The sequence below is a fragment of the Malania oleifera genome, chromosome 3, assembly GCF_029873635.1.
Source record: "Malania oleifera isolate guangnan ecotype guangnan chromosome 3, ASM2987363v1, whole genome shotgun sequence".
Classification (NCBI taxonomy): Eukaryota; Viridiplantae; Streptophyta; class Magnoliopsida; order Santalales; family Ximeniaceae; genus Malania; species Malania oleifera.
Window position 1 is genome coordinate 56978032 of NC_080419.1, and position 17372 is coordinate 56995403.

At 35.8% G+C, this 17372-nt stretch overlaps 1 protein-coding gene across 1 annotated transcript; it reads right to left on the bottom strand.

The window, feature by feature from the left end:
- Positions 1-1784: 1784 nt before the first annotated feature.
- LOC131150779 (uncharacterized WD repeat-containing protein C2A9.03-like) lies at positions 1785-16274 on the bottom strand. Its single transcript, XM_058101720.1, has 10 exons — positions 16046-16274; positions 14848-14980; positions 13426-13593; positions 13233-13319; positions 12537-12671; positions 12211-12321; positions 3758-3849; positions 3569-3674; positions 3229-3315; positions 1785-2769 (listed from the first exon to the last, which is right to left on the bottom strand). Exons 2-10 carry the CDS (start codon positions 14977-14979, stop codon positions 2356-2358), a joined length of 1332 nt encoding a protein of 443 aa, XP_057957703.1. The 5' UTR covers position 14980; positions 16046-16274; the 3' UTR covers positions 1785-2355.
- Positions 16275-17372: the final 1098 nt, after the last annotated feature.

Here is a 17372-nt window from a genome sequence, read left to right on the forward strand (position 1 = left end):
AGGAAAGATGAATCAAGTTGTTTTTTTTCTCTTGTTTTGATTCTATTTTCTATTTTAGCATTTAGGGTTGTTGTGAATTGTGATTGCTAGATTTGTTGGTCCTACCTCTTCTTTATGTCTTTTCATACAATATTGTCTTTTTAGTCTTATGAACCCTAATTTAAACCAATTCAATGAGGGGTTCCCTAAATGGTCGTTTGAACACTCTCCTAGGGTTCCTTAAGGTGAGATAATCTTTTTATACTTAATTGGACTACGTGAAGTGATGCAAGCAAATTCAATATGTTGGCATTTATAGGGTGTCAATGATCTCCCTCTAGACTGGCAATCATGTAAGTACATGATATCGGTGTTTGACAACCCCTCCAACCAATGTGCCCATTATTGAACTACTAAGCCCTTAGTCCACCCATGCATAGATAGACATAGGGATTTGTGCTACCACGTATAAGAAATGATTGCACCTCACTATCGGGTCAATCTTTTGGTGCAGTGGTAGGCACCAAGTCCTAACATTGGTATCAAAGTGTGATCGTAGGCTCTAGTCCCTCAAGTGTCACTTGAGAGTGGACACTATTAGCATTTATGGGGTATCAAAAATCCCTTTGTGTGCTCACCATCGTGTAAGCAGGTACACCAAATTAATGCTTGACAACCCTTCATTTCAGTGTGCCTACACTTGCACCACAAAGACCCTCAAGCTCACAAGCAGCATATATAGATGTAGGGTTTTGCTTTGTCATGTGTGTATTGGCTTAAGCTTTTGGTGTAATGGTAGGAACTAGATCATAAAGCAATATTAAACAAAGGGGTAATAGAGTAAAAAAAATTCATGGACTATCAATTTGATTGTTTATCATGCAAGGTTAAGTATGTATTGAAACTTTCACTCACATAATAGTGCTCTTGAACTCTACTCTGATATGCAAACACAATACCTATCCTTTTTATAGATTTTGGAGTTGGGTCTATCTTAGTTTTCCTTTAAAATGGTTGTAACTAGGTGACCTAGAAAAATAACATGTTAGTTGCAATTTCATAAAATCTTAATAGATAAATCAAATCATTATTCTCAATCACCTTCCCCTTCGAGGCATCAGATCCCCTATCTGCACATGGTGATAACTATCCCTAGATGTAACATATTCTTTGCTAATAATGGTGGCGTTAGTTTACCAAAAGTCTCAAACAAGCACACTAGAATGTAGAATGGGCTAGCTTAGGTTAAACATATAAATGTTATAGAAAAGGTTAAATATATAATGCAATATATAAATGTTATAGAAATTGGGATACTTTAATGTAGAATGGCTAGCTTAGTTGATGATCAAAGGCCTATTGCTAATCATGTTACCTGATGTAATGTTACCTAATGTACTAAGAAGCAAAGTACCTAAAATAAGATACAGTGCAAAAGTAAAATACTGAGTTATAGCTCATACTATGAATGAGCTTATGCAATTAAAATCTCTTAAATTGAAGATTGGCTTTTTATCAACAAAACCTATAGATGTGCTTTATCATAATTAACTTGTCACTTGTAGTGCTAGCAACCCAATGTTTCATGAGAGGTCAAAGCACATCAAAATCAACTATCATTTTGTTAGGGTCTTGTGTCAAAGAAGACTACGAGGACTTTGTGAATTTAGGTCCATTAGGCAATGTTTTCTTAGGGACTTATGTTTGCCTCGTCTAATTATTGTAACAAGTTCGATTATGTTTATACACCTCTAGCTTTAGTCATCTTAGAGAATATATATATATATATTACAAATCAAACAAAATTTGAAGGAATTTAACTATTCCTCATGAAATATTAAAATATTGTGAAAACATACGCATATGTGACAGAAATTTACTTGAGGATAAAAAGGTAAATCTTCAATCAAATTTAATTCTTTTTTTTTTTTTTTTTTTACAAAAAAAAAAAATCTGTATCCATAGTAAGTGAAAATATCAAATCCTTCAACTGATGTCCCTTTTGACCGACTGATCACTCGCTTCACAAAATTGACTCCATTCTTATGACTTGCGACATCATACACAGCCAAAGTGAAGCAGAGACGCAGCTTTTACCAACATGAATCGATTAACCCAGCAGCACTGAAAGATTTGGTTGATGAATATGATGTGGGGAACAAAAAAAAAAGGGAAGGCTTTTTGCTGGGTGAGGTGGGGGTTGAGGCTGGGTTGAGAGGGGGTGCTTTCATTTCAGGATTGATTTTCCTCTGTACAAACTACAAATCACTAGCAAATACTTGCTCTACGGTCATATTTAACCTTCTGGCAGACCAACATTTAAACAAAAAGAGAATGGCAAAAAGAAAAGAAGCTAATCTCCACCAATGCACTCACTCATATACAGGAATCAAGATACCCATACGAATGTTTTTTGTTATACTGGAGCAAGCTTGCATAAGTCCGGTCCCAGATTCCTATGTAGAGAGACTCGTCGTCTGGACTAAGGGATACCCCTGAAATCTCCCCAAAGAAATCAATCTCTTGCCGCCTCTTGTAATCTGCCCTTACGCTGTAGACATGGACAAAGTCTGCAGGTTCAGCCACCACCAAGAACTGCCCATCTGAAGAGAAACGGATTGATCGAACTGCTCCAATGTTGCCCTTAAGCACTGCAATTGGCACAGACAATTTTCTAACATCCCACACTCGACATGTCTTGTCCTGATTACCAGTGGCAAAGCAGTATCCTTCTGGGTGCCATGCCGAAGCAAATGAGAAGTCTAGATGGCCTACAACAGTGGAGACAATCTGCAGAAATTATCATCAGTCTCACAATTCAGCTTATTCTGCCAATGACATTCTACCACTCAATTAATCAAAGCACGGCCATTTATACATGACAGTTCCACATATCTCTATGACTTCGTATAGAGGGGCAGGCAAAATTAGTTACAGGAGTGCAAACCATGCAGATTCAACACTGAACATATCTTCCAAAATAGAAAAATGCCAGAGCCAAAATATTTACTAATAGAGTAGAAAAAACAAAAAACAAAACAAACAAACAAACAAACAAACCAGGTAAGGAAACAAAATATGACAATGCAACAGACAACACTAACATTTTAAGACTCGAACACCAACACTAATGACACATTAATGGAACCAGATTTGGGCTATACTTCATCTTTTCAGCCCCAATTGCAGTAGTATATATCCCCACCCCATTTAACAAAAGAATAATCAATTCAAGAATAATTTATTTACCTTTCCGCTCTGGGAATCAACAAGCAAACCCTCAAGGTGATCTCCAACAACAGTAATCAGCTTACGGTCTGGGCTCACGGATGCATGCTGCATCAAAATGAGCACCAATTTGAGAAACAAGAAAGCCATAAGACTAGAATCAACATGACATGACATGAATAAATAAAATCAGCTTAAATCAGCTTGCGCGCACATACACAAATGGTCAGAGGAACAGAAAAGAAGACAAATCCTAATTACCCATCCCACACAATTAAAATGTCAAAATATCAGTTAGTGTTAACACAGCTCACTACACTTAAATGACAATAAACATTACTTAAGGATAGAGAAAACTAACATTCACAGGCCAAGGGAAGTGAAAGTGATTCAGAAGCTGAAACGTCTCTGTATCGTATTCTCTTACACCACAATCATTATTGGCTGCCATGAAATGTGTTCCACCACTGCAAAGCACTTCATAGATCAAAGTGTGTTCCATGGTGAAACAAAATCCTCACCAACAATTAAATAAAAATTATTACAATACCTTACACTGTCAAATATCTCAACAGCATTTGTGATAGCATTCTCATCATATGTGGTCCTGGCACAGAAGCTGACTCCGTGTTTGTCCAAACGCTGCATCATAAGATAATTTCACTAGTAAGAGAGCACAATGCCAAAAAAACATACCAAAGAAACAAGTGAGGGAGCAAGGAAGGGAAATCTTACCAACAAAAAAAAAACATATATTTGAAAGAAACAAGTGAGGAAGAGGAAGAGGAAGAGGAATAGAGGATGCATTACGACATCACAAAAAAAAAAAAGCAAAAACTGCACTCTGAGAAATATTGCAATAACCTCAAAACATAAACAGGATTTAGCACTTGGTATCATTTAAGGCCATGGGAACAAAGCCAGAGTTTATGCATTTGCAGCAACAAATCCATTCACGCCATCATGTCCTTTGAAATTATAATAATAATAATAATAATTATTATCCTAAAAAATAAAATCATAAAAATAGGAATACTCTGTATTTCTTCCCCCTTGTTGTGATCACCACTGTCTTCTCATTTGTATGCTCCCAGCATCCATTTCTTAATATATATATATATATATATATACATATCATTACTCTTCAAAAAAGTAACAATAGGAATAGAAAAAGCAGTAGAGTAGCATTAAAAAGATCATAACATAGAACAGGAAAAAAAAACAAGGAAGAAACAAAGAGGATAGTATTAACCATAAAAGCAAAGAGGGTAGAAAACACGACCATAACAAAAAGCAGGAAGCAGGAATAAAGGAAAAAAATATCAGATCAGTGATCTATCATCAAAGCATACACCGAATGTCCTAGGCAATGATGAGTCTCAAGGATACACACCCACCTTACCATCAGACCGGATCCACATTATCACAAGGATGCACCCTAACTTTCAAAATCCTATTCCAAGTCATCAAGGTTAAAGTCTAGAAAAATTAAAAAAAGTCAAGATTCCGCTTTAACGCAGAAAATAGAAATTGCCATGGCAGTTCACAACTAAGATCAAAAGCTGGCACAGTAACCAGATTTTAAACCCAGCAAATCAGGATAGAAATATCACATTAGTCAAAAAGAGCTTACCTAGACCATGTAAGTATAAACTTCTGTGAGTGCAGACAAGTTTTTTTCCCTGTGCTTTTTGGGTCTTTTTGTGTCACATGTGATGGGGTTAGGGCATAGTAACAAGAAAAAAGTAACAACCTAGCAAACAAGAACAGAAGTCAATGGATACCCCAACTGCAACAGTACAATCACTAACCCACCCCCCTCACCCCAACCTATCACAAAAAAAACAAAAAAAACAAAAACAAAAACCCAAAAAAAAAAAAAAAAGAATTAAAATAAAAATAGAAACAGAAAAACAAAACAAAAAAACAAAGAAAGCAGAACAAAACAAAACAGGAACTATAGTGCAGACATTAATTAAATGTTGTAAAAGATGTATCAAATATCAATCTATGAAAATAATTTAGAAACCATTCATTATTTATTTTTATATTAAAAATAATTTAGAAACCATTCAATATTTATTTTTTCTAAAATTTGAATACTAAACTATTAAGAGTATCAATTGTATTGGGGCAAACCACTGTTTCTGGTTTGGTGCAACCCCAGGCAGTGTGAATGGCTCATCCATGGTCTGGAGTTCCCAGTTACCCAAAAGAAATTACCAAGTGCCTTTCAAAGTTTTTGGGATGTTAATTATAAATATTTATAGAAGGAAAGGTTATGATACAGTGTGGCTTAGAAACCTAATCAACAGCTGCCTGCAATTTTATCTTAGACAAAGGGTTAGGGGGTCTGAAGGGCACAAGTATAATGATACATGAATGGAGATTTGATTGAGGAAGAAAAGCAATGGAAAGAGAGAGCAGCAGCAGCAACACAGCAGCATTTTCTCATTCATTCAACTCTATTGAAAACATTGCATCACATATATATAGGAAAACTGAACTTGGTAACCAACAATGCTCGGTGGCCTGGGAAACTTATAGCCAATATTTGACTAGAATTTACAAGGACTAGTTAGCTCAGTTGTGGAAAATGGTTTTGTTTTCCATTTCCAGTTTTCTAAAAAGGAAAATGACAAGAAAGCCACATTAATGCTTTCCACCTTTCTTTGCAAATGTGAAAGAATGGGAAAACAATGTCGCGTGTTGAAATTATTTAGAAACCTAAAAATGGAAACAATGAAAATTGTTTTCCACAACTGAACAGGCCCCTGAGATTTTCTAGAACCCAACTGTAATTACCCAATACTCCACTTAACTGTACAAGACTCAACACAACTATGAACCAAAATTACTACTTCAAAAACTGAAATAAAGTATTCGCAATGACAATTGCAGGAATTATGATTCTACTGCTGAAAACAAAAGACCAATAGTTCTTGAGCCTCTAGCCTATTGAAACCTTGAGTTTTGAAGTTCCATGTTTGTGTTTGGTTCAATATGAGAATCATTCCAAGCCTTTCAGTAACAACAAACAACAAAACCATGCCTTTAAGTCCCACTAGGTGGGGTCGGCTACATTAATCTTTTTCTGCCAATTTATGCGATCATCATGAAGAGATTGAGCACTACAGAGAAAACGTAAGCATGAAAAAATTTCTGGAATTACTTAATGTGAATGCTCTTATTGGCCTTCCTTTCGCTGGAGCTCCTCTTACTTGATCCAACTCAAGAGAGACCCTTTCTTTTTGAGAATTGACAAGTCTCTAATTTTGATGGGATAAAGGTCCCAAAGTCACCTAAATGCTCCTCCCTAAGCTTATTTCCAGCCACTTTTCCCATTTTTCAGGACAAAGAGAGTAGATTGATGACCAACTTCTTTCTGCTTTGAACATGTGACTGAAGCAAGAAGGTTTCAGGAGCTCATCAAGGATTGGCTGTCTGCTCTATATTTTGAAGTTTTTGCAAGTTTTGTGCTGACTTCCAAGCTGGCTGAAAGGGATTAATGAAAATCCTAAATTATCAAATAAAAATACCTTCAGAAATATCCATGTGAAGAAAGATGTCATATTGAGGAAAATTCAGGAGCCTGACATTATAGAAATTTCTCAAGGTCTCAATCATGAAGACAAAGCAAGAAGGATCCTTTTGAGAAGACCTGCCAAAGAAGCTAATTCCACCATTGTTGCAATGGTCCCTAAGAAGGTGAGGGCTGGTAATATCAAAGATTTACGCCCTAGAAGCTTGGTTGAAGTGTTTAAAAGCTCTTATCCAATGTTCTTGCCTCAAGACTTAAAAAAAAAAATCCCAAAATTCATTGGGCAGCACCAGCATGCCTTTTTTTTTTTTTTTTTGAGATAAAAGACAATTCTATTAGAGCAATAAACAAAGTACAAAATAGAGGGAAGGATCCTCCCTGGATAACAAAAGATACCCAAAAAAAAAATTATGCGCTACTAGAGGAACCAGGAACAACAATACACGGGAAGCAAATCATGGATGTTGCCCTCATTGCTTCAGAAATTGTGGGGACCTCTTGGAAATCAGCTTTGTGCAATACAAGTTATAGGGGAACACTTTAAACCTAAATATAAGATGTCCATAGTAATGTAAGATGCCAAAGGTTGAACATAGCAATGGGATTCCCATGTTTTGTCAAAACCAATGTTTTGAAAGGCGAAGGCTGAGGGCAAGGTTTTTTAAAGATTTTTGTACAAAAGCATAACCTTTAATGTACAATGCCAAGCCTGTTTGGAATTTGGTATTTTAGATTCTGCCCCAAGGCATTTTGGGCATGCTGCATATTGAGGTAAACTAAGATTAAGCCTTCTTAAACATTGGTGGAATCCTTCATTCCTAGGGAATGTAAGATTAGTAGATTACGACCACATAGATTTTGACCCCAAAACAAATGTGGATATGGGGATGCAATGGGCATCATCACATTCATGGAATTATGAAGAATTGTATGAACCAAACAGCCCTTAAAAGGTTAAGAAACTAACCTCTTCAATCCCTGTGCACAAAATTGAGAAACTCTTCCCAAAAAAATTATGAACAGAACTAACATATACAGGCCTTTTATAGGCTCACAATAATTGGAAGATAAGGAAACTATACTAAGAAACCTAAATAAACTAAAATAATAATTCCTCAAACAAATAATACCCTGAACCCTTTCAGAGATATGATCCCTATAGAATACCGTAAATACAAAAAGAAGCAAAAATAGAATTAAAGAAAAAATCTCCTCCATGCAGCTGCATATTCTCCTTCAATGGAAAAAAAAAAATAACTAAACTTCAAGTTAAAGCGAAAATCCATGCTAGCTCACATTACCATCTTCATCCTTATCCCCACAATCTTTGATGCATTCACAATCTAACCATCATTGGAGCTCTCACTGGGCTTAGGATCGGTTTCAGATCATCAGCAGTCTCTACTACAGCAACCCAAGTCTTCATAAGACAATTAGAAAGCATTCAATCCACTTGGTATAGATGACTTGGTAGGGTAGTAGGTGGTCCATGTGGTACAGACATTTTCTTACATGTATCCTTCCAATATTTACTCTTTTCCTCAGCATCCCTAGCAAAGGTAGCACCTTGATCCATAGAATAAAAGCCGTAAGATTGCAGCTCAATGCATAAGTGAAAACAAAGTCCTCCAATATATCAACTAATGCATCGCTGCTCATCTTCCCCAAAAGAACATCAAGCAAGCATCTAATATGTGAAATTCCAGCGCGTACGCTGACATTCTTATCATGTTGAGCCAAAGCAAATGCACACAATCAGACATGCATCTCTTGCTCATAATTGATTGGATCACTGGAATGAATTTTGCTTCCAACATATGTTGAATAGATTCCACTCAATAATTGGAGCCTGCCTCCAAAGTCAATGCCACCATGTACAAGTGAAGCCTTTAAGAAAACTAACAGCCACACCAACCTTTTCTTCCAGATGAACATCGTGATAGGTAAATTCTCGATTCAGTTGAACCAACTGAATAACATCGCTGGGTCTCCCTCTCCAACGCACTCAGGCAAAGCAACCCTAATTCCACAATCTGGCTTGCTAGAAGCTTGTATTAAAGGATGTAAACTGTTATGGGCACAGACAACATTTGGGCTGCTATCATGACTGACAACTCTCTCTTGTTTTCCTTTGGATCAATAATAGATATTAGAGTAGAAAATCTTGGTCTCAAGATCAAATTTCTAATCAAATTTAGAGACAGAATTTATTTTTTAAAGGTAACAACTTGAGAATTCAGAGAAGCTACTGGAGAACTCAAGGATTTGCTTTTCTACCAGTTCTTGCTTCTTACTCTTGCATTAAAGCTACTTTGCAAGCAAGCACTAGAATCAAAAAGATCCATGGTCATTTTTTTTCCATTTTTCTTTCTTCATTTTTTTTTTTTTTTTTTTGGGTATGTCTTGCCTGCTCAGATGCCAGTTCGGCCTGGTCCAGTTAACTGAACCAGTTCAGTCCAACTAAAATGGATTTTTTTAAAAGCTGCTTCTCTGAACAAAATTAGGGTTGGCTTATTTGATCATTTTTCTTGATCAAGAGTAGGATTTCAATGAGGGCAGCTAGTGGTGGCAGGCCTAATGAGCAAGGTGTAGCAAGGTCCCTTCAACAAAGAGCTCAATAGCAGGCCAGTGACAGCAAGCTCAATGCCAAAGATCCAATCAGGTAATTGGAGCTCAATGACAGCAAGGATGAAGGTTGACTCTCAAGTTTGATTCCTGCAAAGTCAGACTGTTGAAGAATCAGCAATTTGAGGGTTTTGAAGCTCTTACTGGCTCCAATCTAGGATCAGATCTGATATAGGTGGATGGGGCTTTGCCAACAGCATCAGAGCTCATGGGACACTTCAGGCGACAACGATGTGCACCCTGGGTCTGGGATTCAGGAATGGTTCTGGCAATTTGAAGCAATGACAGCTTGGCAACAATGCTGCAGCTAGTTCATAATAAGAGGTTAAAGGCTCTTGATTGCTTCCAAAGGCTCGAACAAAGGAGCAAAATTTTTATTTTGTATCTTTTTTTGGGTTCAGATTTTATGTGTAAGAAGTTTGGTTGCAAAAGTTCTTTTTATTGGGTGATTCATGCAGTTGTGATAGATGGGTCAAGAAAAGGGAAGGTGGCAGTAGTGGCAGCGGCAATGCAAGGCAATTTAAGTTAAAATCGCAAATACTACATGTTTAAGTGGAAATCCACAGAAACCTATCACACACTAACAGCAGCTGCAATTTGAGTTAAAATCGCAAAGCCCTATTAAAGACATTGTTGCCACATTGGATCAAAGTTTGCGCATTAGAATGTAAAAAATCTCCTCCATGGCAGCTGCATCACGAGGTCTAAAAGAACTCTTAAGTTACATTTGGCTTGCAGAATGGGAAAGGGTGAGAATAGAATAGCCATTATATATGGGTATCATAGTGTACAAAAGAAAAGGGCATGTCATCTACAGAAATAAAACATACAGAAGAAGAAGAAGAAGAAGAAGAAGAAACTGCAATCTGATTCAAACAATAACAGTATATCAACTTGCATGTTCAGCACTTAAACCACTACCACAACATATGCTCATTTATAAATATGACCCAACTAAACACATAATTAAAAATACTAAAGGAAGAAGAAGAAGAAACTGCAATCTCATTCAAACAATAATAGTACATCAACTTGCATGTTCAGCACTTAACCACTACCACAACATACACATATTTACAAATATGACCTAACTAAACACATAGTTAAAAATACTAAAGGAAATCACCGAAAAATACAAAGAGGTCATCCAAACATGTTATTTCCTAAACCTTCATAAACCTAAATAAGTGTGCCGAATGGGCAGCTTAGGAGATGCAGATGGTCCTGCATCATTCTCCCTGGCTGAAAGGAACACTGCTCCGCAGAGTGGGAGTGCAAATATGACTCTAGAAAGTCAGGAATGCTGTCACAAACATCATCCTCAGCACGCCACGTAGCATCCAACTCAGGACGACCTCTCCACTGAATCAAGTATTGATGAAAACCACCATGAGGAGACATCACAAACTCGTCATCCAAGATAGACTCCACAGTTTCCTATGGCTGAGAAATAGGAGGTTGGGGAGCTTCTGAACCTTCATGAGCATCAAATAGCAAACCACGAAGTTCAAAAGTGCCTTGTTAAGGTGTCAAATCCACAACATTAAAACTGTACTAATGGTCATATGACTAGGTAAATCAAGTAAAATATGCATTTGGTCCATGTTTCTTAAGGATAAGGAAAGGGCTGATGGCACGAGCATGGAGCTTTTTAAATGAATTTTTAGGATAAAAGTCAGTTCTTATGCGAACCATGACACCATCACCTACATTAAAACTCTCTAGCTCAACAAAGCACATTTGCACAAAGTTTATAATCCATATTACTCATAGCAAGTTTTTACCTAAGCTCAGCATGCAACTCATGAATGTTATGAACAAAAGACTCAGCAAGCTCAAAAATACTGACATCTAGTGGCAAAGGAAAAAAATCAATGCGTGCACAGGGTTTGTAACAGAACACATACACTCACGGAATTATTATAAGTAAACTATAGGTAGCGCCAAGTCCCAATTGCCCTGTTTTTCTCTGACAACGCGCCTAAGTAGGTCACTAATACTACTACTCACAACCTCAGTCTGACCATTTTGGGAGTGTCAAGCAGAAGAAAAGCCAGTCCCACACATTTCCCAAAGTGTCTTCCAAAAGTGGCTAGAGAACTTGATATCCCTATCAAACACTATGGAGGTTGGCAACCCATGCAATTTGACGACCTCTCTAAAGAACAATTTAGCTACATAAGATACATCAAAAGCCTTGTTACATGGAATGAAATGTGGCATCTTGGAGAATCTGTCAATGACAACAAATATGCCCTTAATGCCCTACCTTCATCCTCCTCTGAATAAAGACCCTATATAACTCTGTAATCTCTTACACAATTAACATTGGGTCTTTAATAACCATGTTCCATTTCCAATTATTTTCCAAGTCTTCAATAAAATTTGTGTATCCTACACGAGCCCCTCAATTGAAGTGCCAGAAATTACAATCCCCGTCCTTCACCCAATTCCTCCTAGTCTTTTATCTCCAACTAGTTTCCTTAAATTTAGAAACTATAAAAATAAAATCCTCCTCAAACTTACTTAAAGCACCAACTTCCTGTAAAATAGCCTTCTAATTGTCATAAAACCAAACATGTCAGCATTACAAAATTTCAAACCTTCAAAAACATTAATTTCTTCATTAAATGAACCCCCTCTCAAACCTCTACAACACACATGCATGTGAGTGCATGTGCACAAGTAGGGTGAGGCAAGCATATATACGTACATTTGTGCAATGTTCTTGCCAAAATAAATGAAGTAAAGAGTACTAAACAAGCTTTGAGGTTACAAAATGGTTAAAATTATGTAGGATTCAAAGGCTACATATGAAGAATTGACATAATACCCACCTTACAAGTAAGTTCTCCTTGGAAACCTCCTGCCACCATATAATTATCCTTGACAGCTAATGTACTGATCTGAGTTTGTGTAAAACCTTCCATTAAACTTCCATTATGTCTCTACATGACCAAACCAAAAAAAAAAATTTGCTTAACAAAGTGTATAATTTAATACATAAACAAATGAATATTCAATAATTATCATCCAATAAAAAATAAAAAAGGATAAAACTAAAATATAATTTTAAAGAAGGAATAAAATTATAAGCGTACTCTCCCCCTATTTTAAAAGAAATGCCAACAGCTGAACTGCGACATGGAAGTAACTGTTATACCTCCTTTGGTGCTACATGTCCTGCAAAATTGAGGACCTCTGACAAATTGCAAGATAATGATGACCAGTGCATAACTGAATAGTTTGACATTAGATAAACATCATGTTTTGAATTCGCCCAAACCAAGTTCCTCAGCTGCACAACAAATTGTACAAGTGGCTGTCAACTAAATAACAAAACAAATACAATAATTCCCAACTCAACTGCTAATCAAATATTTTTAATATAGTTATTGTATTAGAGGTATTGCAAGTTATACACTTCACATTGATTTATTTTATTTTACTTCAGTTTTAACTCTTGCTTATTATATATATAAATAGCTTCAACAGTTTCATTAAAATATAATAAAGAAGAAGTAAAAAAAACGGGGGGACTTCCAACCCTGCAAGGCAATACCTATGCTAAACAGGAAATAATATCTACAGGGGCAATAACCTGCAAATCAGAGAAATGGCCCACACAATAAATTCAATAGATAGTTTGCAAAATTTTCATGATGGCAAAAAAGATGTGTAGGTTACACAGATGTTAGGCACTGTATCAATAAATTAAAAATTATAGTAAGTAATAGAAGTTGTAGAACTAATTTTGACATTCAAATAATTGAGAATGTGTCCATAAGAACCATGAGCACACATTATAAGCTACAATTATAGAACAGAACCACATATAACACTTGACAAATCCTCAAACCTGAAAGTGAAGTATTGTGGGCTTCACTAATCTCGTATTGTGAAAGAAATCAAAATAGTTCCCACCCTTCTGCACTGGTTTACATTCCTAAGAGACAAATACAACAAATAAAATTTGTCAAGGGGAAAAAAAAAATGGAAAAATCATACTACTCATACAGGCCAAATAAACATATTTAGAGAAGCTAACAGACCTTGTCTACTACTTCTCCAGACGAAGGAACATTCTCATAATTCTTGTACTGCTCAAGCCGTGTCAATCTATAACTTTCCCTAGTTATATTCAATCTCCCCCAAGGAATGCCCTGGACATCTTTTCCTCTTCTTGCTTGGGCAGCGGATGTATCTGTCACCTTAGTAAGCTGCACAAATCCAAGACCATCATAACTCAATGGGGGAAAATTCTCTTCTACATCTAGTGCAGATGCAAGTTAGTTTGGCAACAACATGGCTTATGGAGTGGAGATTTGTGTAGGAAACAGGAGGTTTGAGGAGAATCATAGTGGAACTGGAAAGATTTCAGCAGCGATAATCAAATAATGAGTTGAACCAGATTTGAGGAAGTTGTAAGGTCATCCTTTGGAATATGGTTATGCCAGATTTTGATATCTTTCTTAAAGACAAAAGTGGTCAAACATCAGGCTTTGGCGCACAAAGATTTCCCAAAGGATCGGATATCCAATTTTATTGCAGTAATAGCAAACAAGAATGCCTGGGTAAAAGATTATGTTGCTTTGGATAGAGAAATCTCAAATCTGAACATTTCCATTCATTATTTCCATGATTTGAAGCTCGAAAAAGTGTGATATTGTTTATGCTTTTGGGATAGGATCCAGAAGTTGGCCTTGTTGTGGGCTTTTGCTGCTGGTTGATTCAGCAGGTTGCCCTTTTCATACCTACAGCGTGACTGGAAAGCAGTGCAGTTTTGATATTTATTACCTTTCGTTCTTTTGTTTTCCAAGGAGGGATGCTTATGCCCCTTTTTTGTACCCTTCTCTTCCATATATCCGGAAAAAAAAAAAATGCCATGTTGTTCATCTAGGGGCTATATTTAGCAGAAATTCACAGAATGGCAAAAGATGAGATATTTGCAATAATTACAAATGCAACTTCAGAATCAAGTGCTCACCAATTGAATGTGAGGGTTATTTCACTGTTTAAACAACTAGGATGTTTTTATCACCTCCTAAAGTTGGTTTCCTCACATAAACAGTTGTATCCATGCTTGACAGTCTATAAAACATTAATGGAACTTCAGTATATAGGTGCATCATGTCTAAGAAGGCAAAAAAAATTCAATGATCCTTATTGCTTTAACATTGAGATATTGTCCTGGTTTTGTTGACATGTCTAATCACTTTGTTTAGTAGATGTTGGCCTCAGCAGCATCGTATAGGTGGTTCCAAAAAAATGAAACACCCACACTATGGAAGAAAAGGAACAGAGAATAATTTATGGTACAAAACTTCCCCCCATTTGTAAGGTACAATCTCCATTGAGACTATAGCAGATTGGAGAAACATGTAATCATTTGTCACTTATTTAGATTCCAGTGTTATAATGCATATTATCATTAATTATGCATGCATGAAAAAACAAGAAGAAAGAAAACAAACCATATCATATTCATCAAAAGCCATTTCTCCTCCACCTCTATCATTAACATCTTCGTCCATTTCATCAACAAAATCAACCATTTCCTCCTCGTCAACCATGTAATCAAACCTACCCACCCTGTGGTCAGACATGCTATGTCCACATCAAAGGGCAAAATCCTGTTAGAATTTTTCAGTGTGATAGACAGGGAGTGATCACTGCTCAACCACAGTAAAACTCCCATAACTCATCAATCTCAATTCCACAAAAATAAATAAATCAATAACATTAATTATTAATATTAATAAAAATATTCATCAAGCTAAAGAAATGAACAGTCGTTACTTACAGAAGCCAACTAAAAAGAGGAGACTTACAGGGGGGGAAAAATGCCACCTTGACATCTTTTGCTTGTGTATATTTTAAAAACAACATTATTTAACAAAAAAGGCAATATAAATTACCATACCTGCCATGAATATAATCCCAACGTTCTATGAAAAAATATACTATATGTTGCAAGTCGTAAGGCTCAATCAATAAAAGAATAGAAGTACTAATATTGTCGTCTTATATCAATTCAATGATTTACGAAAAGATGGGGACAAAATAAGCGGGGGGAAAAAAAAAGAAAACACCACGCACAAGACACTAGACCAGCAAAACCCATCCGATTCATCGAACATCAAATAAAACAAATTTGCAGGCCTCAATTCTTAATAAGAGGGGATATCAAATGCCCCTGCGCATCCACATCTTGAGATACACTGAAAGAGGGGGGGGGGGGGGCTTTTTCCATGCGAAAGAGTAGTACAATGAAATAAAAAAAGGAAAAAGAAAAAAGGAAGAAGGGCAAGCGCCTGATCGATTTATTAGGTTTCATATCAGATGCCTACCCAAGTAATAGTATTTTTCAGAAAGTCCGAGAAATGAAGGCATATCATATCAATTCAACCTAAAAGAAAAGAAAAAGGAACTACTCAACATCTACGAACATGAAGCAAAACTAAAGCCGAATGCAAAACACACAAAAATGCATCTAAACAATTCCTCAATTCCACAAAATATTCACTTTTCAAACAAAGATCTAGACACCGAAAAAAACCCTAGTCGCAACTTATAAACCAAGCAACAACTCTAAATCAAAGCTGCGAGAGTTCAAAAAGAAAAAACAGAAAACAATCAGGCATGGGAGAGAGAGGGAGAGAGATCTCCTACATTAGAGTGATTCCGTCTTCAGAGTTGCAGAGAGAGGGGCGGCATGAGGAATGGAAACCAGATAATATTTCGGGAACCGTCTTATTCTCAGCCTCTCTCTCTAATCGACTTTGTGTGGGGGAGAGGACGACATAACCGATGGTCGATCACGCACGGAGCATGCGCTTTGGATACAGGAATCACAGATGGCGGGAGGCGTAAATAATCATCACCATCGCCTGCTTCTACCACTTTTTTAAAATACCACCACACACTTGTGCATGTTTTATGCTCCCGTTTTAAAAAATAAATAATAAATAATATAAGAGCATTTTTTGAGATAATTGAAAATAATTATAATAGTATTCTGCTATAATTATGAGTAGTTATAAGGATAGATTTGATATAATTATAAAGGTATTTTAGATTAATTGTGAGTAGTTAAAGGGATATTTTAGAATAATCATACGTAATTATAAGAATAAATATGTCATTTTTAAAACATCACGAATCCCTTATTATTATTATTATTATTATTATTATTATTATAGGAATAAAAATATGACAGCTGTGGACCATACTCTTCAAAAAATAAGATAAAAATGCATACTTCATTTTCTACGACATATTACTTATCTATATAATATCGGTAATAAATGGAATATGTTGTGTTTATGTTAGTTTTGTGTACTCAAGGATAGATATGAAATGACATTTTACACTTCGACATTCAAATTCGAACATTGTATCATAATATTAGTTGAATAAAAAATTGTATGACAAAGATGTGATAATGGATTAATAATTATGTTTTATTCTATTTCATTTCGATAAAAAATAAATTGAAAAAGCAAAGGTGATGACAATAGTTTGTTCACTTTGCTAGTTTTCTACTTTTGTTTTCAATTTTTAATAGTTTATGCCAAAATTGAAAATCATGTTGTGATTTTTAATTATTGTGACAACATGTTGTTGTAATATTTTAAAATACATAATTCACTTTTGTGTATTAAATCATTATGTATAAAAGTGAATTTAAAATACAATAATATATATATATACACACAATTTCAAGAATTTTTAAAAAGTGATAATTGTTTGCTTTCGTGGATAAAGTATCTCAATCTAGTAGGTTTTGATGATAACAACCCATTCGTGACCCTCACGTTAACTAATTTGTGCACTCTAACTTAGTATAGGACAACAGGTCAATACTGGAGCAAGCACAAGGATAAGGTGAATTTCAATGAAGTAATGGTTAAAGCTTACACGAGGAATACCTAAGCACAACCAACTGAAGTCTTATAAAGTCTTATATATGTAATAGGTTGAGTGTGAGGTAGGATTT